Raw genomic sequence first — 18,643 nt, 5'->3', positions numbered from 1 at the left:
AATTTCAAGGGAATAATCGACAATTATGATTTTTGTCATAATCGTGCAGCCCTAATTGGAAGTAGTTCTTTCACTCAATCTCTATGGGGAGCCAACAACATTGGATCATGACCTGAGCCATGAACTACCGACTCTGATGAGATAATGCCACTGTATTCCAGCATGACCAAGACTTACATGGAAAAGCAGACTTCATTCAGTCCAGTTTGAATTCCACTAAAGGGTCATTATCATAGCAATAATCAGATGACAACGAAGGAACATTTGTGTCCTTGGAGCACTGTAAGGGGGTCACAGCTTACCTCTGGGTTCCTCTGCTTGCTTGGCCAGCTTGCGGAGAGCGGCGGCAAATCCCGAGTGGGCGGACTGAGATGCAGGACTGCCATTGGGCACAATAGAACTGTTGAGGGGAGATGGGGTGAGAGGATTGACTGTCGCCGTGGTGCGGGTCGCTGTGGAAATCATGCCTAACGATGGTAACTTTGGCTCATGGCTCATGCCTGAAGGAGATAGAGAAACAGAGTGAGATATTAGAAGCAATAAACAGGATACATGTACCCAAACACTGACGGGTTGACTTATTGAGGACGTAAACAGCTTGACCCAAAAAACACTGTCTGACCCTAACAGCTGCAGGACAGAGGTAAAGAAAAAGAGGTCAAAGGTTATGCCCAAGGTCAGTTTGTCTGTAAACCAGCATTCATTCACACACACACACACACACACACACACTCAAAGTATATACCAAAACATGAAAACATCATCAACAAATAAAATGCTGATACATGCTGTATCTAGGGCTGAAACGATTCATCGAGTAACTCGATTACAAAAAATGATAGAGGCAAATTCCTCTGCCTCGAAGCCTCTTTTAATTTATTTTAAATCTCACGTCAGGTTCTTTCGCAATGATTTTTTTATGTGACACAACGTGTTTACGTCACCCACAAAGCAAAAGGAGACATAAGCGCTGCATCCGAAATGGCAAACTGCAAGGAGTCAGCAGTGTTTTGATTTGAGGGCGTGGGCAAACGTCAAGAAAACGTTGTGGTGTGTGGCCATTGCAAGATAGATGCAGAAAACGTGGAGGGAATCGCGTAATCCAGTCATAAAAACTGAATTTACAGTTTAACGCATTGCACTTACATCAAATCACGATATGGACTAATATCTGTAAATATTAAGCCGGAACAGTCTGTTTAAATATGAATCCTGCATGTTCTGCGTGTCTCTGTTAATGAATGGAGCAGAAGCGCTTCTTCTTTTATTTACACACACTGAAGCGTGTGACGCTCGCGGTGATTTCATCTGTTGTCTCACTAAATAAAGACGTGAACCCATGAACAACATCAACAGAACTGCTCTGAGAGTCACTTCATGAGAATTTGACCATTTGATTTGAGTAAAACTAGCGTCACATCACATACACAGAACTGTAAAGGTACGTTAACCCGTCAAAATAAAAGTCCAGTTTAGAAAAGTATTTGCCAGATATGTACAGTGGTGGACGAAGTACATAAAACAAAAACTTGAGTAAAAGTAAAGATACATCCATCCATCCATCTTCTACCGCTTATCCGGGGCCGGGTCGCGGGGGCAGCAGTCTAAGCAGAGAACCCCAGACTTCCCTCTCCCTAGACACTTCCTCCAGCTCTTCTGGGGGGACACCGAGGCGTTCCCAGGCCAGCCGGGAGACATAGTCTCTCCAGCGTGTCCTAGGTCTCCCCCGGGGTCTCCTCCTAGTGGGATGTGCCCGGAACACCTTCCCGGGAAGGCGTCCAGGAGGCATCCGGAACAGATGCCCGAGCCACCTCAGCTGACCCCTCTCGATGTGGAGGAGCAGCGGCTCTACTCTGAGCTCCTCCCGGGTGACTGAGCTTCTCACCCTATCTCTAAGGGATCGCCCAGCCACCCTGCGGAGAAAGCACATTTCGGCCGCCTGTATCCGGGATCTTGTCCTTTCGGTCATGACCCAAAGCTCATGACCATAGGTGAGAGTAGGAACGTAGATTGACCGGTAAATCGAGAGCTTCGCCTTGCGGCTCAGCTCTTTCTTCACCACGACAGTTCAAAACCCCTTATGAGAAGGAACAATCAAAGGACCGTGACGTCGCCCGGTATGGCGCAGCCGGGGCCCCACCCTGGAGCCAGGCCCGGGGTTGGGGCTCGTATGCGAGCGCCTGGTGGCCGGGCCTCCCCCCACGGGGTCCGGCCGGGCTCAGCCCGAAGGAGCGACGTGGGGCCGCCTTCCCGTGGGCTCACCACCTACAGGAGGGACCGTAAGGGGCCGGTGCTTAGACAATCGGGTGGCAGTCGAAGGCGGGGGCCTCGACAGCCCGATCCCTGGACACGGAAACTAGCTCTAGGGACGTGGAACGTCACCTCACTGGCGGGGAAGGAGCCCGAGATTGTGCGTGAGGTAGAGAGGTTCCGACTAGCGATAGTCGGACTCACCTCTACGCACAGCTTGGGCTCTGGTACCACACTCCTCGAGAGAGGATGGACTCTTCACCACTCTGGAGTTGCCCAAGGTGAGAGGCGGCGGGCTGGTGTGGGTTTGCTTATAGCCCCCCAGCTCAGCTGCCATTTGTTGGAGTTTACCCCGGTGAACGAGAGGGTCGCTTCCCTGCGCCTTCGGGTCGGGGATAGGTCTCTCACTGTCGTTTGTGCCTACGGGCCGAACGGCAATGCAGAGTACCCAGCCTTCTTGGAGTCTCTGGGAGGGGTGCTGGAAAGTGCTTCGACTGGGGACTCCGTCGTTTTACTGGGGGACTTCAATGCCCACGTGGGCAACGACAGTGACACCTGGAGGGGCGTGATTGGGAGGAACGGCCCCCCTGATCTGAACCCGAGCGGTGTTCAGTTATTGGACTTCTGTGCTAGTTACAGCTTGTCCATAACGAACACCATGTTCAAGCATAAGGGTGTCCATCAGTACACGTGGCACCAGGACACCCTAGGCCGTAGGTCGATGATTGACTTTGTGGTCGTTTCATCCGACCTCCGGCCGTATGTCTTGGACACTCGGGTGAAGAGAGGGGCGGAGCTGTCAACCGATCACCACCTGGTGGTGAGTTGGATCCGATGGCGGGGGAGGAAGCTGGACAGACTCGGCAGACCCAAACGTACTGTGAGGGTCTGCTGGGAACGTTTGGCCGAGTCTCCTGTCAGAGAGATCTTCAACTCCCACCTCCGGCAGAGCTTCGACCGGATCCCGAGGGAGGCTGGAGATATTGAGTCCGAGTGGACCATGTTCTCCACCTCCATTGTCGAAGCGGCCGCTCGGAGCTGTGGCCGTAAGGTTTCCGGTGCCTGTCGAGGCGGCAATCCCCGAACCCGGTGGTGGACACCGGAAGTAAGGGATGCCGTCAAGCTGAAGAAGGAGTCCTATCGGGCCTGGTTGGCTTGTGGGACTCCAGAGGCAGCTGACAGGTACCGGCAGGCCAAGCGGACTACAGCCCGGGTGGTTGTGGAGGCAAAAACTCGGGCCTGGGAGGAGTTCGGTGAGGCCATGGAGAAGGACTATCGGTCAGCCTCGAAGAGATTCTGGCAAACCGTCCGGCGCCTCAGGAGAGGGAAGCAGTGCCCTACCAACGCTGTTTACAGTAGAGGTGGGGAGCTGTTGACCTCAACTGGGGATGTCGTTGGACGGTGGAAGGAATACTTCGAGGATCTCCTCAATCCCGCTGTCACGTCTTCCATTGAGGAAGCAGAGGCTGAGGGCTCAGATGTGGACTCGTCCATAACCCAAGCTGAAGTCACCGAGGTAGTCAAGAAACTCCTCGGTGGCAAGGCACCGGGGGTGGATGAGATCCGCCCTGAGTACCTCAAGTCTCTGGATGTTGTGGGGCTGTCTTGGCTGACACGCCTCTGCAGCATCGCGTGGCAGTCGGGGACGGTGCCTCTGGGATGGCAGACCGGGGTGGTGGTCCCTCTTTTTAAGAAGGGGGACCGGAGGGTGTGTTCCAACTACAGGGGGATCACACTTCTCAGCCTCCCTGGGAAAGTCTATGCCAGGGTACTGGAGAGGAGAATCCGGCCGATAGTAGAACCTCGGATTCAGGAGGAACAGTGTGGTTTTCGTCCAGGCCGTGGAACACTGGACCAGCTCTATACCCTCTACAGGGTGCTGGAGGGTTCATGGGAGTATGCCCAACCAGTCCACATGTGCTTTGTGGATTTGGAGAAGGCATTCGACTGTGTCCCTCGCGGCGGCCTGTGGAGGGTTCTCCGGGAGTATGGGGTCCGGGTCCCTGTACGAACGGAGCAGGAGCTTGGTTCGTATTGCCAGCTGTAAGTCAGACTTGTTCCCGGTGCGTGTTGGACTCCGGCAGGGCTGCCCTTTGTCGCCGGTTCTGTTCATGATTTTTATGGACAGAATTTCTAGGCGCAGCCAGGGGCCGGAGGGGGTCAGGTTTGGTGACAACACGATTTCGTCTCTGCTCTTTGCGGATGATTTTGTCGTGTTGGCCTCATCGGGCCAGGACCTTCAGCATGCACTGGGACGGTTTGCAGCCGAGTGTGAAGCGGCTGGGATGAGAATCAGCACCTCCAAATCCGAGGCCATGGTCCTCAGTTGGAAAAGGGTGGCTTGCCCACTTCAGGTTGGTGGAGAGTTCCTGCCTCAAGTGGAGGAGTTTAAGTATCTTGGGGTCTTGTTCACGAGTGAGGGAAGGATGGAACGGGAGATTGACAGACGGATCGGTGCAGCTTCTGCAGTAATGCGGTCGATGTACCGGTCTGTCGTGGTGAAGAAAGAGTAAAGATACATATAATAAAATATTACTCCAGTAAGAGTAAAAGTACTCCTTTTTCAATTTTACTCAAGTGAAAGTACAAAAGTACTCGATTTTTTATGTACTTAAGTAAAAAAGTACTGAAATTTTATATAGGCTACTTAATTTAATTTTATATTAGCACATATTTTTAATAATCCTACTGCTCAAAATACCTGGGATTTTTTTCCAAAATAACCACTATATGGAGTCAAGATATATTTTTGTTGTTGATATGGACTACGCTGATGAGAGTGATGTTAACTGTGAAAGCTTACACTGTGATGTACATGAGAGAAAACAGAGATGACCATCTGATTTTCACCAGTAAGAACAAAGTATTTTAAAGTTTGTTGTTTTACAGAACATCACAGTTAGGCCTATATATGACATGATAATAAGGCCTGAAGTTAGGAAGAACATTTTAAAGGAAAATATAATTATATTATCATAATGTTTTTTTCAGGAGCATAGATTACACCCCCCCCCCCCACACTTTTAATATCACTGAAATTCGTCCCCCGCACTTTTTCGGTCAAGTGTGTTCGCATAGAGGTTTTCAAGAGCTGGTGTGAATAAATATAGATTTAAACTCAAAGAGACGGGATAGTCTGCACATGATTTGATATTTTATTCGGACACAGAATACAGCGAGATGAACATCACAGAGCGCTGAACTCTCCTGCAGTGTGTGTTTCATTCAAGCCGGAGGGCGCTCTCGCGCAGAAAGTCATATCAGGAAATTCCTAATATGGGCAAAAGCGTCCAGCTATCGCTGTATGAAAACAGTTTTTACACACAAAAAAAAGCCCAGAAACTTTCGGAAACACGAAGACATTAAACATATGATTGCAACAATATATGGTTTTTCAAGTCATCTTCAGCAGGTGATAAAGTATGAACAATGCAGTGCTAATTGACAAAAGAAATTTGTAGTATATAAACAAATCATTATTATTTGTTATTGTCCAGCAGTTATAGATTTCTAAGCCAATTAAAAGTTAGAAATTTGAGAAAAATTTAAGTTGCCTATTGTATCCACTTCCAGTCAACAGTTTTTGAACAGTAAGTTTGTTAATATTTTTAAAGAAGTCTCTTCTGTTCCACCAAGCTGCGGCGCCTGGGGAGCAGTTGGGGGTTCGGTGTCTTGCTCAAGAGAACCTTAGTCATGGTATTGCCGGCCTGAGACTCGAACCCACAAAAGAGTCCTTGCTAAGTAGAAGTGTTCATTTCTATAATTTATTTTCCAAAAAACAAAAATTAAATTGACTGTAAGCTTTTGAATGATATAGTGTATAATGTTGCAAAAGCTTTTTATTTCACATAAATGCAAATTTTGGGATCCTTATATTCATCAAAGAATACTGAAAAAAAAAATACTCATGTTTTAAATATTAATAATCAGCATATTAGAATGATTTCTTAAGGATGTGACACTACAGACTGGAGTAATGATGCTGAAAATACAGCTTTGATCACAGGAATAAATTACATTTTAAAATACATTCAAATAGGGAAAAAAAATATTTTAAATATAAAAATATTTCACAATATTACTATTTTTTGCTGTACTTTGGATCAAATAAATTCAGGCTTGGTGAACAGAAGATACTTCTTTAAAAACATAAAACATATTACTGTTCAAAAACTGTTGATTGGTAAGCTATATAGATTAAAGAAATGTTATATAGCCTACATATATAGCCTATATATATATATATATATATATATATATATATATATATATATATATATATATATATATAGCCTATATATATATATATATATATATATATATATATATATATATATATATATATATATATATATATATATAATTTCTGTCCCCCTCACTTCTGAAAAGATGGCTACGCCCCTGGATTTTTTCCTTCTCAAACCATGTCTGTGGTGTAAAAACACCCCTGGCCAAACGGGGTGCATCTCTTCCCACTTTGATAATTACTGTAGTTACCATGTTCTGAACATTACATCCTTTCTTTTCTCCCCAGATGTAATCTATATATATATATATAGGTGGTTGAATAAAAATATTTGGACATTATTTATAAAAATTACCTTAACTTAGCACCAGCAAGCTTGTTAGCTAGACAGTTAGCATCAGCTAACAATATTTACTTATTTTCAGTACGGTTATGAATAAACATTTATGTCTGTCTACTTGTCTAGTTAATCCAAACGTTACTGTTGATAAACAATATAAAAACAGACGTCACATAGGACATGGATGGTAGCATTTTAATAAAACTGTTAACATTACGGCAGCGGGGAATTTGAATGTGCATGAGTTATTGTATTTAATCTGTGTTATTTTAATGTTTGTTTTGTTTATTTTTCTTACCTAAAATTGATGTGGCTGCCTCGTCTGCACTCGAGAATTTCAGTGGGCTTAAATAGATCACTCTTTACAACGGATTTAGTTCCCAAACAACTGACAATTTTGACCTAAATATGATTTTCAGTTACAATAATTAATCCAAAATTTCGACATTAATAACTTACTTTTAGCAACATCAGACGCACGCGCGCTCACAAGATCTGCCGGTTCTTACTTCTGTAGACTTGCACTAAACGGTTCATTTGAATCAGTGAGTGGTCGACTACAGAACAGCTGCAATCCATAGACAGTAGGCTGCAATCAGATCATTCTAATTTGTAATCGAATCGTTTGGTGCGATTTGCGATCCGATTTAAGTTTATTTTGAAAAGACTCAGTTCGTTCATAATGAATCATACACCGCTTCTGCGTGTCGGAGCACGTGATATATTATAGGGAGTAACGATATGTTTTATGAAATGTAGTGAAGTTAAAAGTACGATTTTATGCTTTGGAATGTAGAGAAGTAAAAGTAAAAGTTACTCAAAATAAAACTACTCCAGTAAAGTACAGATACTTGAAAAATGTACTTAAGTACATTAACGAAGTAAAGCTACTCCGTTACTGTCCACCACTGGATATGTATTACTGTTGTTCAGCAGAATGTTCATATCCTACTACTAAAAAAAAATAAAAAAATAAAAAAAATAAAACATTATTTTTTTTAAGGTTTAATCACACAACATTTCTTCAATGTTTTATTTTTAATAGTAAATCTCCTTTGTTTACCAAAAAGTTAAGTTTGCTTAATTTTCAATAATAAAAAGATAAATTAAATTATTGTTTTGTCTGTTTAATGTGCATCTCAGAAAATGCTTTATTTAAAACCCCAACTGAATGGCACTTAAATGCACTTAATTCATCTGTCAACTTTATTGTCATTGTTCACAGTACAAGTACAGACAGAGAAACAATGGGTAATAATTAAATGTTTATTTTTGATGTATGCATTGCATTCTATGCATTTAAAAAATAAAAATATTTTTTTTCTAAAAAAGGAAACTTAGTTGTTCATTTTAAGAGACCCAGGAGTCTTATTTTCTCTTGCATAATTAATATTGCACTTTAATTAAGCAAAAACACATTTATCCGATTACTCGATTAATCGATGGAATTTTTGGTAGAATACTCGATTACGAAAATATTCGATAGCTACAGCCCTAGTTGTATCTGTTTCTTTTAAGCCCCTTTCACACTGCGATTCCGGATAATACACGGGTAATGTGTCCCGGCAATTGTTCCCGGGTCGCTAGATTTTGCACTTTCACACTGCCAGTAATTACTCGGAATATGTGTGTGTGTTCACACACAACCCGTAAAGGTCCTGTAAAGACACGTGACATCAGGATGTGATGTGTAATGTACGAGTCAAAAATGCTAAGTACGCTAACTTTCACATAAGCTAGCGAACGATCTCAGCGTCAGCGCGGAAAGTGAGGAACTGATCTCTGCTTCATTTTAGTTTGCACATATTTTTTCCGTCGCGAACGTTTATCTGCCTTCAAAACACCTGTTAAAAAAGTTGCACGATAATGTGCATCATCACTACAACACAACCCTCCTACGGCATTAGTTCTGGCTTTTGTTCACACATCGCTTGTTCCGGGGACTGAACCCGGCAATGTTACTAGGTCCCCGACCCGGGATCAATACTGAAATCAATCCCGGGACTTGTTTGCATTCACACAGAAGGCGACCTGGCAATGTTCCAGCAATTTTCCGGGTCCAATGTGCAGTGTGAAAGGGGCTTTACAGTGATAAAACACAGAATCACTGTTTTTTAATCCATACACAGAGTGATGGGTTACATCTGGACTAAAGCCCAGCTCACATGGTGTGATTCTGGCCATGATTTGGTCTTCTGAAACAAATTTTGAAAATCCTAAAAGATTCCAATAATCCTAGACTAAAATCCATAGTCTTTGATTGCTGGATTGACATTTTAACTGACAGCCAGTTAATGGCTGCTGTGATAAAATTTTACCCCTGATGAAATTCTGGCAATATTAGAAGAACTGTCACACAGTCCTTCAGTGTGATGTCCCCTACGACCAATGTCAAACTGTCTTTGTTTTTCCAAGAAAAGCCATGGTCATAATTAATGCTAGAGTTTCTTTCAATCGCTCCTGTTCTCCGTTTACAGAATCCATATGATACGTTGCCTTTGCTATAATAAACACTGCTTGTGCGACTGTTTTCATGTGGATTTGTAGTGCTGCTTTAATTATTGCCGCTAATCATATACTTTTCATGATAGCCAACATCATGAATGCGTGTAATGCAGCTTGCAGCCACTGAACTTGAACTTGGATTCATAATGCAAAGTTTGTGCGCACCCATTTTTAAAGCGTCTTGACTGTCATACAGTCTGACATTAATGACAACTGAGATCCCACAGTGTGATATGATCATCATGTTTGTACAAGTCTGCCAAGCAACAATCGTAAAGGACCATTAAAAATTGCACAGTGTGCACCTGGCTTAAAGGGTTAGTTCACCCTAGGGGTGACCCCGAATAGTCGACGAATCGATGCTTTGATTCAAGGAGCCTGATTCGACTACCAATCTCACAGTCAAATATTCATGGGGTGTTACTGATTATGCCATTTTGACTATATGGGGAGCTCAAATGTCTGATTTCACATAGAACTACCGGTTTTCTCCCAATAAGTTAATATACAGCCTATTATGATAAAGCTGTAAGAATCTGAAAAGAAAGAAGCTTCAAATTAATATTTAAAGTGCGTGAATAAATCCAACCACCCCTATAGATTTATGTTTCACTTTCCATAATCCGTGACCGACAGAGGAGTATCTTTGCGGCAGGGATTTAAAACTTTACCAAGACTCAAACTGACACAGGCAGAGAGTGCATTTTTTTCAATCAGGTATTTCAAAACATTTCAGCTGGTGTAGCTATATATATCGTGGATATATTATTTACCTGATGTAAGATGCATTTGGTTTTGAGTCAAGCGCTTCACTGTAGCAGGTCATACTACAATGCAGAATATTAATAACTATGACTGGGACAATTATATACATACTGTTATAATGAGAAGACCATTATACTAAAATGCTATGAATTTTTAGAGTTTAGCTGCCGTGTTTCTGCACATTGTTTCATGAAGAACACGTCTACAAAAGGAGTTAGCATTCAGAGCCCCACAGATATCTTCATGTGTATTCGGGGGGCTATTTGCAAATAGCCTATAAGTCTTAATATTAACGTTATGTTGTATAAATAAAGAAGCGTATTCTATATGAAATTATGAGTTGAATCGCGTTGATGAAAAATTTGCTATCAACTGCGTCACTCAACTGGTCATCTTCGCGCAGCTCTAAACAGAAATGCAGAACATTAACTGCTAATGTTTTAGACTAACGTAATAATGAAAGCACTATTGTAAAAAAAAAAAAAAAAAAACGTTATTTGTTATGGTTTCGCCGACGTTAAGTGTTAGCTATCTGTTAATCAAAACATAAAACATTATTTACCCCGATTATATCTGCAAGGTGTTTGTTACACATTTTCCCTGTGTGTTAACATCAGTAATTATGTAATGCAGCATTTCCACCGAAATTACAATACGAAATTATAAATTTTGGACATGCATCCTCGGTAGTTCAGACTTTGTGCATTCGACCCGGGAGTGTGATGTCCGCGACGACGCAAATCCGGTAATTCTCCAAATAGCAGCGTACTTGATAACATCAGTCAGTTCGCCTTGGCTACTGCAATTTTCCTCTCTGTATATTTACAATAAAACAAATTATGATATCAAATACCACTGCCTCCTTTCGTTTTCATTTAAACATAATAACAGCTGCAGAAATTTACTTAGTTCAGGGATATGTGTGTGTGTATATATATATATATATATATATAGCCATTACAATGAAACTAAATATTATATAAATTTCATTTTAACATATAGATAAATTGAATACTGACCTAAGATAACCTGTTAGATTTACCCAAAACAAATTATATTTTATGTTTAACCACTAAAGAGACATCAGAGCCAGCGGCACATATCAGAAGGTCTAATCGAGGTGAGGTTGCTCTCGGCGGATACATAAGCACTGAGCGCCGCTGATCGCGTGGAGCTCAGGTCTCCGAGTTTGGCGAAACACATTTTTAAATAGGCGCTGTCTTTATAAATAAACCACAGATTTGAGTTTTAAACAACTACATTCTCGCCTGAAATACTTTTAAAATTACATTTCATGACACAATAACAGTAATATTTTGAAATGATCCGAATAAATGGTGGTCAAAATCACAATGCTGCATGAACTCAACCAATCAGGATGTTTAGCGCCCAAGTCCCGCCCCTGAAAGTTCCAGAACTTTGAAAAAGTACCACCTCGCCAGCAGGGGACTTTCTGAGGGGAATTTTTTTACCCGGAACTTTATTTAGTTTCTGGTTCCTGCGGTGGAAACACAATAGGGCTGTCAAAATTGCTCAAAATTGACGTTCGAATATTCCCTCTAAAAAATACACGAATATTCGAACTATTCGAACATCTGGTGGCGCATGTTGTCAATGACGCGCATTACGTCAATAACATGACAAAATAATACAAAGAGACATAACTACTTGTATAGATAGTCTATTTAAGTTTAAACATATATGACAACGTATTACCTACACAAAAACAAGGAAATCAACTAATGGCCAAGACTGCAGACCTCACGCTCTCTCACCCTCACGTTCTCTGCGCATAATGGTTTAAATGAACAAACACATTTTTGTGCAAGCAATTTAAGGTCGCGACTGTTGTCCCAAATATAGCAGGCTTCATTCAGTGATTGAAACAAATATTATTAAAATATTAATTGAAGTTTTACAGCATATAGAACTGACATTGAATGCTCCGAGCGAGCTGTGCTGACATGGAACTTTTCCTTGACATGAAACGATAAATAATCAAACCTCGGATCCATTGCTTGACAGAACTCCCCGAAGCGTGCCCCATCCGCGATACTGATCGGTCTCATGTCCTTAAAAATGAACGAAATTATTTTATCCGTTATGGCCTCTTGTCATGTTGCAGACAAAGTGCTTGCGGCGGGCGATGCAAAGTAACGTTAAGTGTCAAGACGTGACTGTTTAGCTGGAGTTCCACACATTATGCCATGCTCATTTGGGTGCACATTTTTGAGATGTGACCTCATGTTGCTAGTTGTCGAATGGTATGCTAAGGGGCCGTTCACATATCGCGCCTTTTGCGCGCTCAAGTTCGTTATTTCCAATGTAGGCGCGCGGTATGCGCGCTCATAATGGAAGCGACGCGGTCGCGACACGCCCTTTTTTTCCAGACGCGTCCGCACCGCATCGAGTTAAAAACATCTCAACTTTTCAGAATGCCGCGAGCGCACCGCGGGTGCAAGAACTAACCAATCAGCTTCATCCTTTCCCGTAACAACGTTGAAAGCTCAGCCAAGATGAAGGAACAGCTGACCATAGGATTGTCATTTTGAAATGAATTTAGTAGCAGAGCTACTGCAAGGGATTTTTAGAGCTGCAAATCCATTTTCCTTTGCTGAAATTTCTGCGTCTTCATGGAGAGAGCACGTCATGGTTGCTTAGAAAAGGCAGACGCCTCAGGCAGGGCTCTACGCTAACTTTTTTCCCAAGGAGTACAGGTGCTCCTAAATGAAAAAATTTAGGAGCACACAAAGAAATTTAGGAGCACAGTACAAAAAAAGTGTTTTTTTTTTTTATTTGTTTATTAAACGAACGAACAAATTTCATGCATATACTGTATGTGCAAAATTGGTATATCAGATGCAAAGGATATCAGTTGTCCAGTTGCTTTTATATGTTGGCCGTCTGGAACGCTTGGAGGTCAGCCAGCGGTTCACAGCAGGAGTGGGATCGAACTCCTCGACAGAAGGCCCTTCCAGGCTGATCCTCACCAGGTCTTCGGTGGTGGAGACCCCAAGGCAGCTTCTTGATGAAGTCTTAATGCGATTCTGCGCAGAGAAGCCTCGCTCACACTAGGCAGCTGAAATGGGCAGCACCAGCATAATCTGCACCAACTCCAGTATGTTCTAGAGAAAAGAAGATACTTTTCAATTTCATTTAAACTCTTACCATTAACTTATCAAAACCAACCTTAGAAGGATACCATACGCAACCACTCAGTACTGTTGGCCTACCTTATAGTCAAGCCTGTAAGGGTCCTTTGTCAACATGGTCTCCCACAGGCCACTATAAGACTTGTCTTTGAAATTGTGGCTGACCAGGGTTTTCAGGCCCTGCCACTCATCCTGGATTGCAGCCAAGTTGCACCCCGATCTGCAAGTTTGAACACAGCAAGTGAATTTGCAAATATGCAAACAACATTGTCTCAATGGCAATGCAGTGTCAAATAAATTCTTACCTCTCTAGAGGCTCCTTGAAATGCCTCACCAGGTCTGCCACATCATCATTACCAAAGGTGAGAAGGCCTGCCTGGTCTTCTGGCCATGTGTCAGGGTTAAGCACTCTGAAAGACTCCACTGGGGTCTGGGCACTTTCATCCTTCAGCAAACCACCAAACCTGGCTTTGAGGTCTCCTAAGCCGATGTTGATGGCCGCCTCCATGTGCTGCCTCAGCTGGGGATTAGTGAGGTCTGTAAAGCCTTTCAGATTCCCCTTCAGTGTTATTCCCTAAAACAGAAATAACACACACGTCACACACACAGAGAGAGGCAGAGAGACACACACCAACACACAATGAAATGTCTGGCCATTTGTCAGTCTCTATTTTTTTAAAGACTTCTCCAATCTTCACTACATTTCCCTCCTTATCCTCTAATTGTTTGTATTGTATTGTGCAACAAAAACATTGATTCTCACACTGAGAATCTGTCTTAATCATCGATTTATCTTACATCCTAACAAACTCTCATCCTAACACACCTGGAATCTCCTCTCATCACCCTGCTGCTGAGCGAGCACTGTCTGGATCTTCTCCAGCATGCCTCCTGCCTTTGCCCTAAACTTTAGTGCGTCCAGTCTGGTCACTGTTTTCCTCAACTCTGATGTGGCTTGGGGGAGGATCAGGTCATTCCTTTGCAAGGTCAGGCTAAGTGAGGATAGCTCCTCAAACATGTCAGAGAGAAAATGGCAGAATACACAAAAGAGTGCATTCTCCATTTCCCGCTTTATCTGTTAAGTAGTGAGTAAACAAGTGCACAGTAAACGTGTTAGTTAATTTAAGTTGAATTTGTTTCTGCCTAGACATTTGGCAATTACTTGATTCTAAAAGTTCTTTTGACTTTTGAACCTATTTTTTTGTAAATTAGTGTTAAACTAAGTAAAACTGACCTTTTTTGCCCGCCCTTGAACTTCAGCTGTTGTTGATGCTACTGCCAGGTGTTCCATGTGCTGCAGAACAACTGAGTACTGGCCTTGGTCATGAGCAAGGTCCTCTTGTCCATGCCGCAAGAACACTTTTAGGGCTCTGTGGACATGAGGGATCCAACGAGTTCCCTTGACGCTAGCTGGTGTCCAAATATCCACACCAAGCTCTTGTCCGAGACCATAGAGCTCTCGTTTGGATTTTCCACTGAAGTGATAAGTCTTCCATATCAGATGTAGAAGATCATATACAACAGACACCTTTGGCTCTTTCTTTTGAACGGTCAGTATTGCCAGCTCTAGCCTGTGAAAGTAAAAAAAAGAATCTTTCAAACAATTCAAATGAGTCTCTCTCTTGTGCCAACATAAAAATAATTCTGTGGTATTTTCGCTTTCGATTACGATCATGCTTATAAAGAATTATAGCCCCATTTATACTTATTTATAAGTATTACTATTATATATATATATTTATAAAGACTCAATAAAAACCTATACTGCATTATACTGAGTTATAGTTACATTTATAGTATCTTTATAATTACTTATAAGTCGTGCTTAAAGTACTTAGACTTTAAAACTCATGCCTAAAGTACTTTAATATGAATTTAACTATACCTGTTCTTATAATGCAGTATAGGTAATGATTCTTTCTAAATATGTTTATAGAATAGTAATACTTACTTATAAATAAGTATAAATGGAGCTATAATACATTGTTTAGCATCACTAGCACACTAGTAATGTACTAGCAAATACATATAATTCATAGAGATTTTTTTTCTCCATTATTTACAAACATATGTGGCATACAGTGGATTGGTATTATATGCCTCCCTGCCTCTCTCTGCAGATGGGCAATCACTCCCCCACGGTGGCCCATGTTCACGAAGGCGCCATCTGCCCCAAAGGAGATGCACTTCTTCATCCATGACCCTCCATCCTCCTCTGGACAAACGGCACAAAATGTGGCCTTTGTGGCATCCAAAACACCTCAATTGACAACACAAAAAAACAATTAAGTTATACAAAACTCTTTCTGACAAACTAAATTCTATCTCCATTGCGAATATGATTCAACTTTAGTGCTGCAACTAATGATTATTTTGATTATTTCAAATGATTATTATATCTGTTGATTAATTTAGAAAAATAAAGTTGCTATAAATGAAAGCATAGATTGTGTACGAGTCGCAGTGTTTTACATGGTAAAAGCCCACACAGATATGAAGTTGTAGCGAAGTGATTGTTAGCTACGTAAATTTACTTCATTTACTTTATAACGTTAACGTTACCCCGGACACAAAGTTTTATAATTATTGCAGCAATATTCAACTTTACACAAGAATAAAGCCTATAAAGAGAAACAACTTACCTATGGCATGGGAGTGTTCAAGGGTCTGTTGTCCGACCAGGAGATTGACTGGCTTCCCATCCTCCAACAAGCGCACATAAACAATCTCGCATTCGGTGTTGGATATATCAGTGTCTCCGTCTATTAGAACGGCTAGATACTTTGCGGCTTTAAGCTTCGCTGACAGGCCCTCCCTCATTATGTCAGCAATTTGACCGATCATCTCCGCACATCTTACATCATTGTCGTATGTGGGATTAATGTCAACTCCGTTTTTGTGGTGGAGTCTGATAAGCGGCCCAAATTTGACAAAATGTTCCTCTTCTTTCGCAATAAAATATGCAATGTTTATCTTTATTTTCAGCTGCCTCCTCTTCTCCTCCTCAGATAGCAGCACTTGCCTTTTCAAGGCTGCTGACACCGTGCTCGATGGTTTCTCCTGTCTCAACATGTACAGGTCTCTACACTGAATATGCCGCCGCGAGATGTTGTTTCGTTACGCTATCTTTTTTCAAATGTGGATTTCCTGACACAAACGACGAGTTGCCAGCCTGTTTCTGCCCTCTACAATATTTGCAGAACATGAGGTTGTTCTCGAAATCCAGCCATGGGAAAATGTTAAACCAATTGACATTAAATGTATATGATCTCTCTCTGCCGGCTGCAGTGGACGCTGAAGTGACAGCGCTAGTCACCGTAGGTTCGCTAAAGTTGTCCTCAGCTTCAGGTAAATCTTGTGAAGAAACCTCGATAAAGTTAGTTAAACCTTCCATATCCCCCTCACTTGATTCCTCTTTCTCCTCATCTCTTTTTTGCTTAAAATAAAAACTTATGTTCTTCATTTTTATAGCAGCTACCAATATTTTCTTTCCAGTTTTTACCTCACTTGACTCTCTCACTTAAAATCCAGCAGCTCCCGCACATTCCCACACTATTTCAGTGATTGGCTCATTGGTTGCGAATCGTCGCTCTCATTTGCATAAAGTTAAGTGCGTCATCATGCTATTTTCACACATACTGTCTATGTTTTCACATCGCGCAGACGCGACGCTGTCACGTCCTCTTGCTCTTTTATATACTGTCTATGTTGCTCAGTTCCATGTGAAATCAATGGTATGCGTTGCTTCATCGCGCTGTTGTTCAGTGTATTGAGAACAGCCCGTCACTCGCACACTGTGCTCGTAAATTATTTTTCAAGTTCGCACATAACTATTTTTAGGCGCAAATGCGAGTGAAACACTCGCACTGTAGAGCCCTGTCAGGGGCGCAACTGCCCGAGCGCTTTGGAAAGAAGGAGAAAGCGGCGCGCCTAGCGTTTTCCACGCGTTTTAGGCGCGATATGTGAACGGCCCCTAACTGTATCTTAAATAGCTTGCATACAACAATCTCGCGGGTCAACAATTTTACCTCAATTTCTCTGCTGCGGTCGAGTTGGGCTCTGCACTTGCTGGCATCTTCCATGAAGACGCGTCAACTTTCAGCAGTGATGCTGTGCCAGACAGTGTGACTCCTGTGAGGCTGTGACCTGTCCCTGAACCCTCAGCAAAAGCACTCGCAAAGCAGACAACCACGCCTCTACTACCGCGGGCCTTTTTTTCAAAATTTTTCTTTTTATTCGAATATTAATTTTCACCTTCGAAATTAGTTTTTTTTTAAACTATTCGAATACATATTCGAATTTAGAATATTCGTTGACAGCCCTAAAACACACCAAGTACCAGGCCAAAGTCCCTAGTTCCTGGGTAAAGTTCCTGCGGTGGAAACGCGGCATAAGTCGAATGTCTGACTTGACTCTTGTTAATGTATTTTGCCCACCCCCAAACATATGATTTGACTATTAGTCGAATATCACCCTAGTTCACCCAAAAATTAAAATTAGACTGTATTTTACTTACCCTTTAAGCATCCTTGGTGTATATGACTCTCTTCTTTCAGACGAATACAGTCAGAGTTATATTAAAAATTGTCCTGGCTATTCCAAGATCTATCATTGCAGTCAGCAAGTGTTACAGTTGAAATAAAGCGAGCGCATTAGTAATAAAACATGCATCACATGGCTACGTGGGATGCATAAAGGCCTTCTGTAGTGTATTCATGCGTTTTTTTTAAGAAAATATCCATATTTCAAATGTAATATACACTTTTCCTCTCTCTTCCGTTTTTCTGTCATACGTGGAAGCCATTCTGGCGGATGACACAGCACATAGGCCTATGCGCAGCATGTGTGCCCCTGAGATATGCTAGTGTCGCGAGTTTGTTTATAGAAGCAAAGGAAGCTAAATTTCCTCACTTTAGCAAAGGAAAACCAGTCTCCTCTTCGTTCTAAATCCTGCATCATTTTTCTTTGCAAATCCTCACCTTGTGCTTCTAATTCATGACAGGCATTTTGTTTTGTTCTCTCTCTGTGTTCGTCACTAATCACGCAACACAGACGTACTACAACATCCGGCAGCATGGCTTCCACATATGACAGTTACTGAAAGTGAGATAAAAGTGTTTATTATTTTTAAAATACTGATATTTTTCTTACAACCCGAATTCCGGAAAAGTTGGGACGTTTTTTAAATTTTAATAAAATGAAAACTAAAGGAATTTCAAATCACATGAGCCAATATTTTATTCACAATAGAACATAGATAACATAGCAAATGTTTAAACTGAGAAATTTTACACTTTTATCCACTTAATTAGCTCATTTAAAATTTAATGCCTGCTACAGGTCTCAAAAAAGTTGGCATGGGGCCAACAAATGGCTAAAAAAGCA

At 41.9% G+C, this 18,643-nt stretch overlaps 1 protein-coding gene across 2 annotated transcripts in view; it reads right to left on the bottom strand.

Moving 5' to 3' along the window:
* LOC132101338 (genetic suppressor element 1-like) overlaps positions 1-18,643 on the bottom strand; it is a 229,585-nt gene that overhangs the window by 107,084 nt on the left and 103,858 nt on the right. For both annotated transcript variants that reach the window (XM_059506219.1, XM_059506220.1), the window contains exon 2: positions 303-500. In XM_059506219.1, the coding sequence (XP_059362202.1) occupies positions 303-500 (198 nt within the window). The remainder of the gene's footprint in view (positions 1-302; positions 501-18,643) is intronic.

The sequence above is a fragment of the Carassius carassius genome, chromosome 23 (genome assembly GCF_963082965.1).
Source record: "Carassius carassius chromosome 23, fCarCar2.1, whole genome shotgun sequence".
Classification (NCBI taxonomy): domain Eukaryota; kingdom Metazoa; phylum Chordata; class Actinopteri; order Cypriniformes; family Cyprinidae; genus Carassius; species Carassius carassius.
This window is presented reverse-complemented; position numbering and strand designations above follow the sequence as displayed.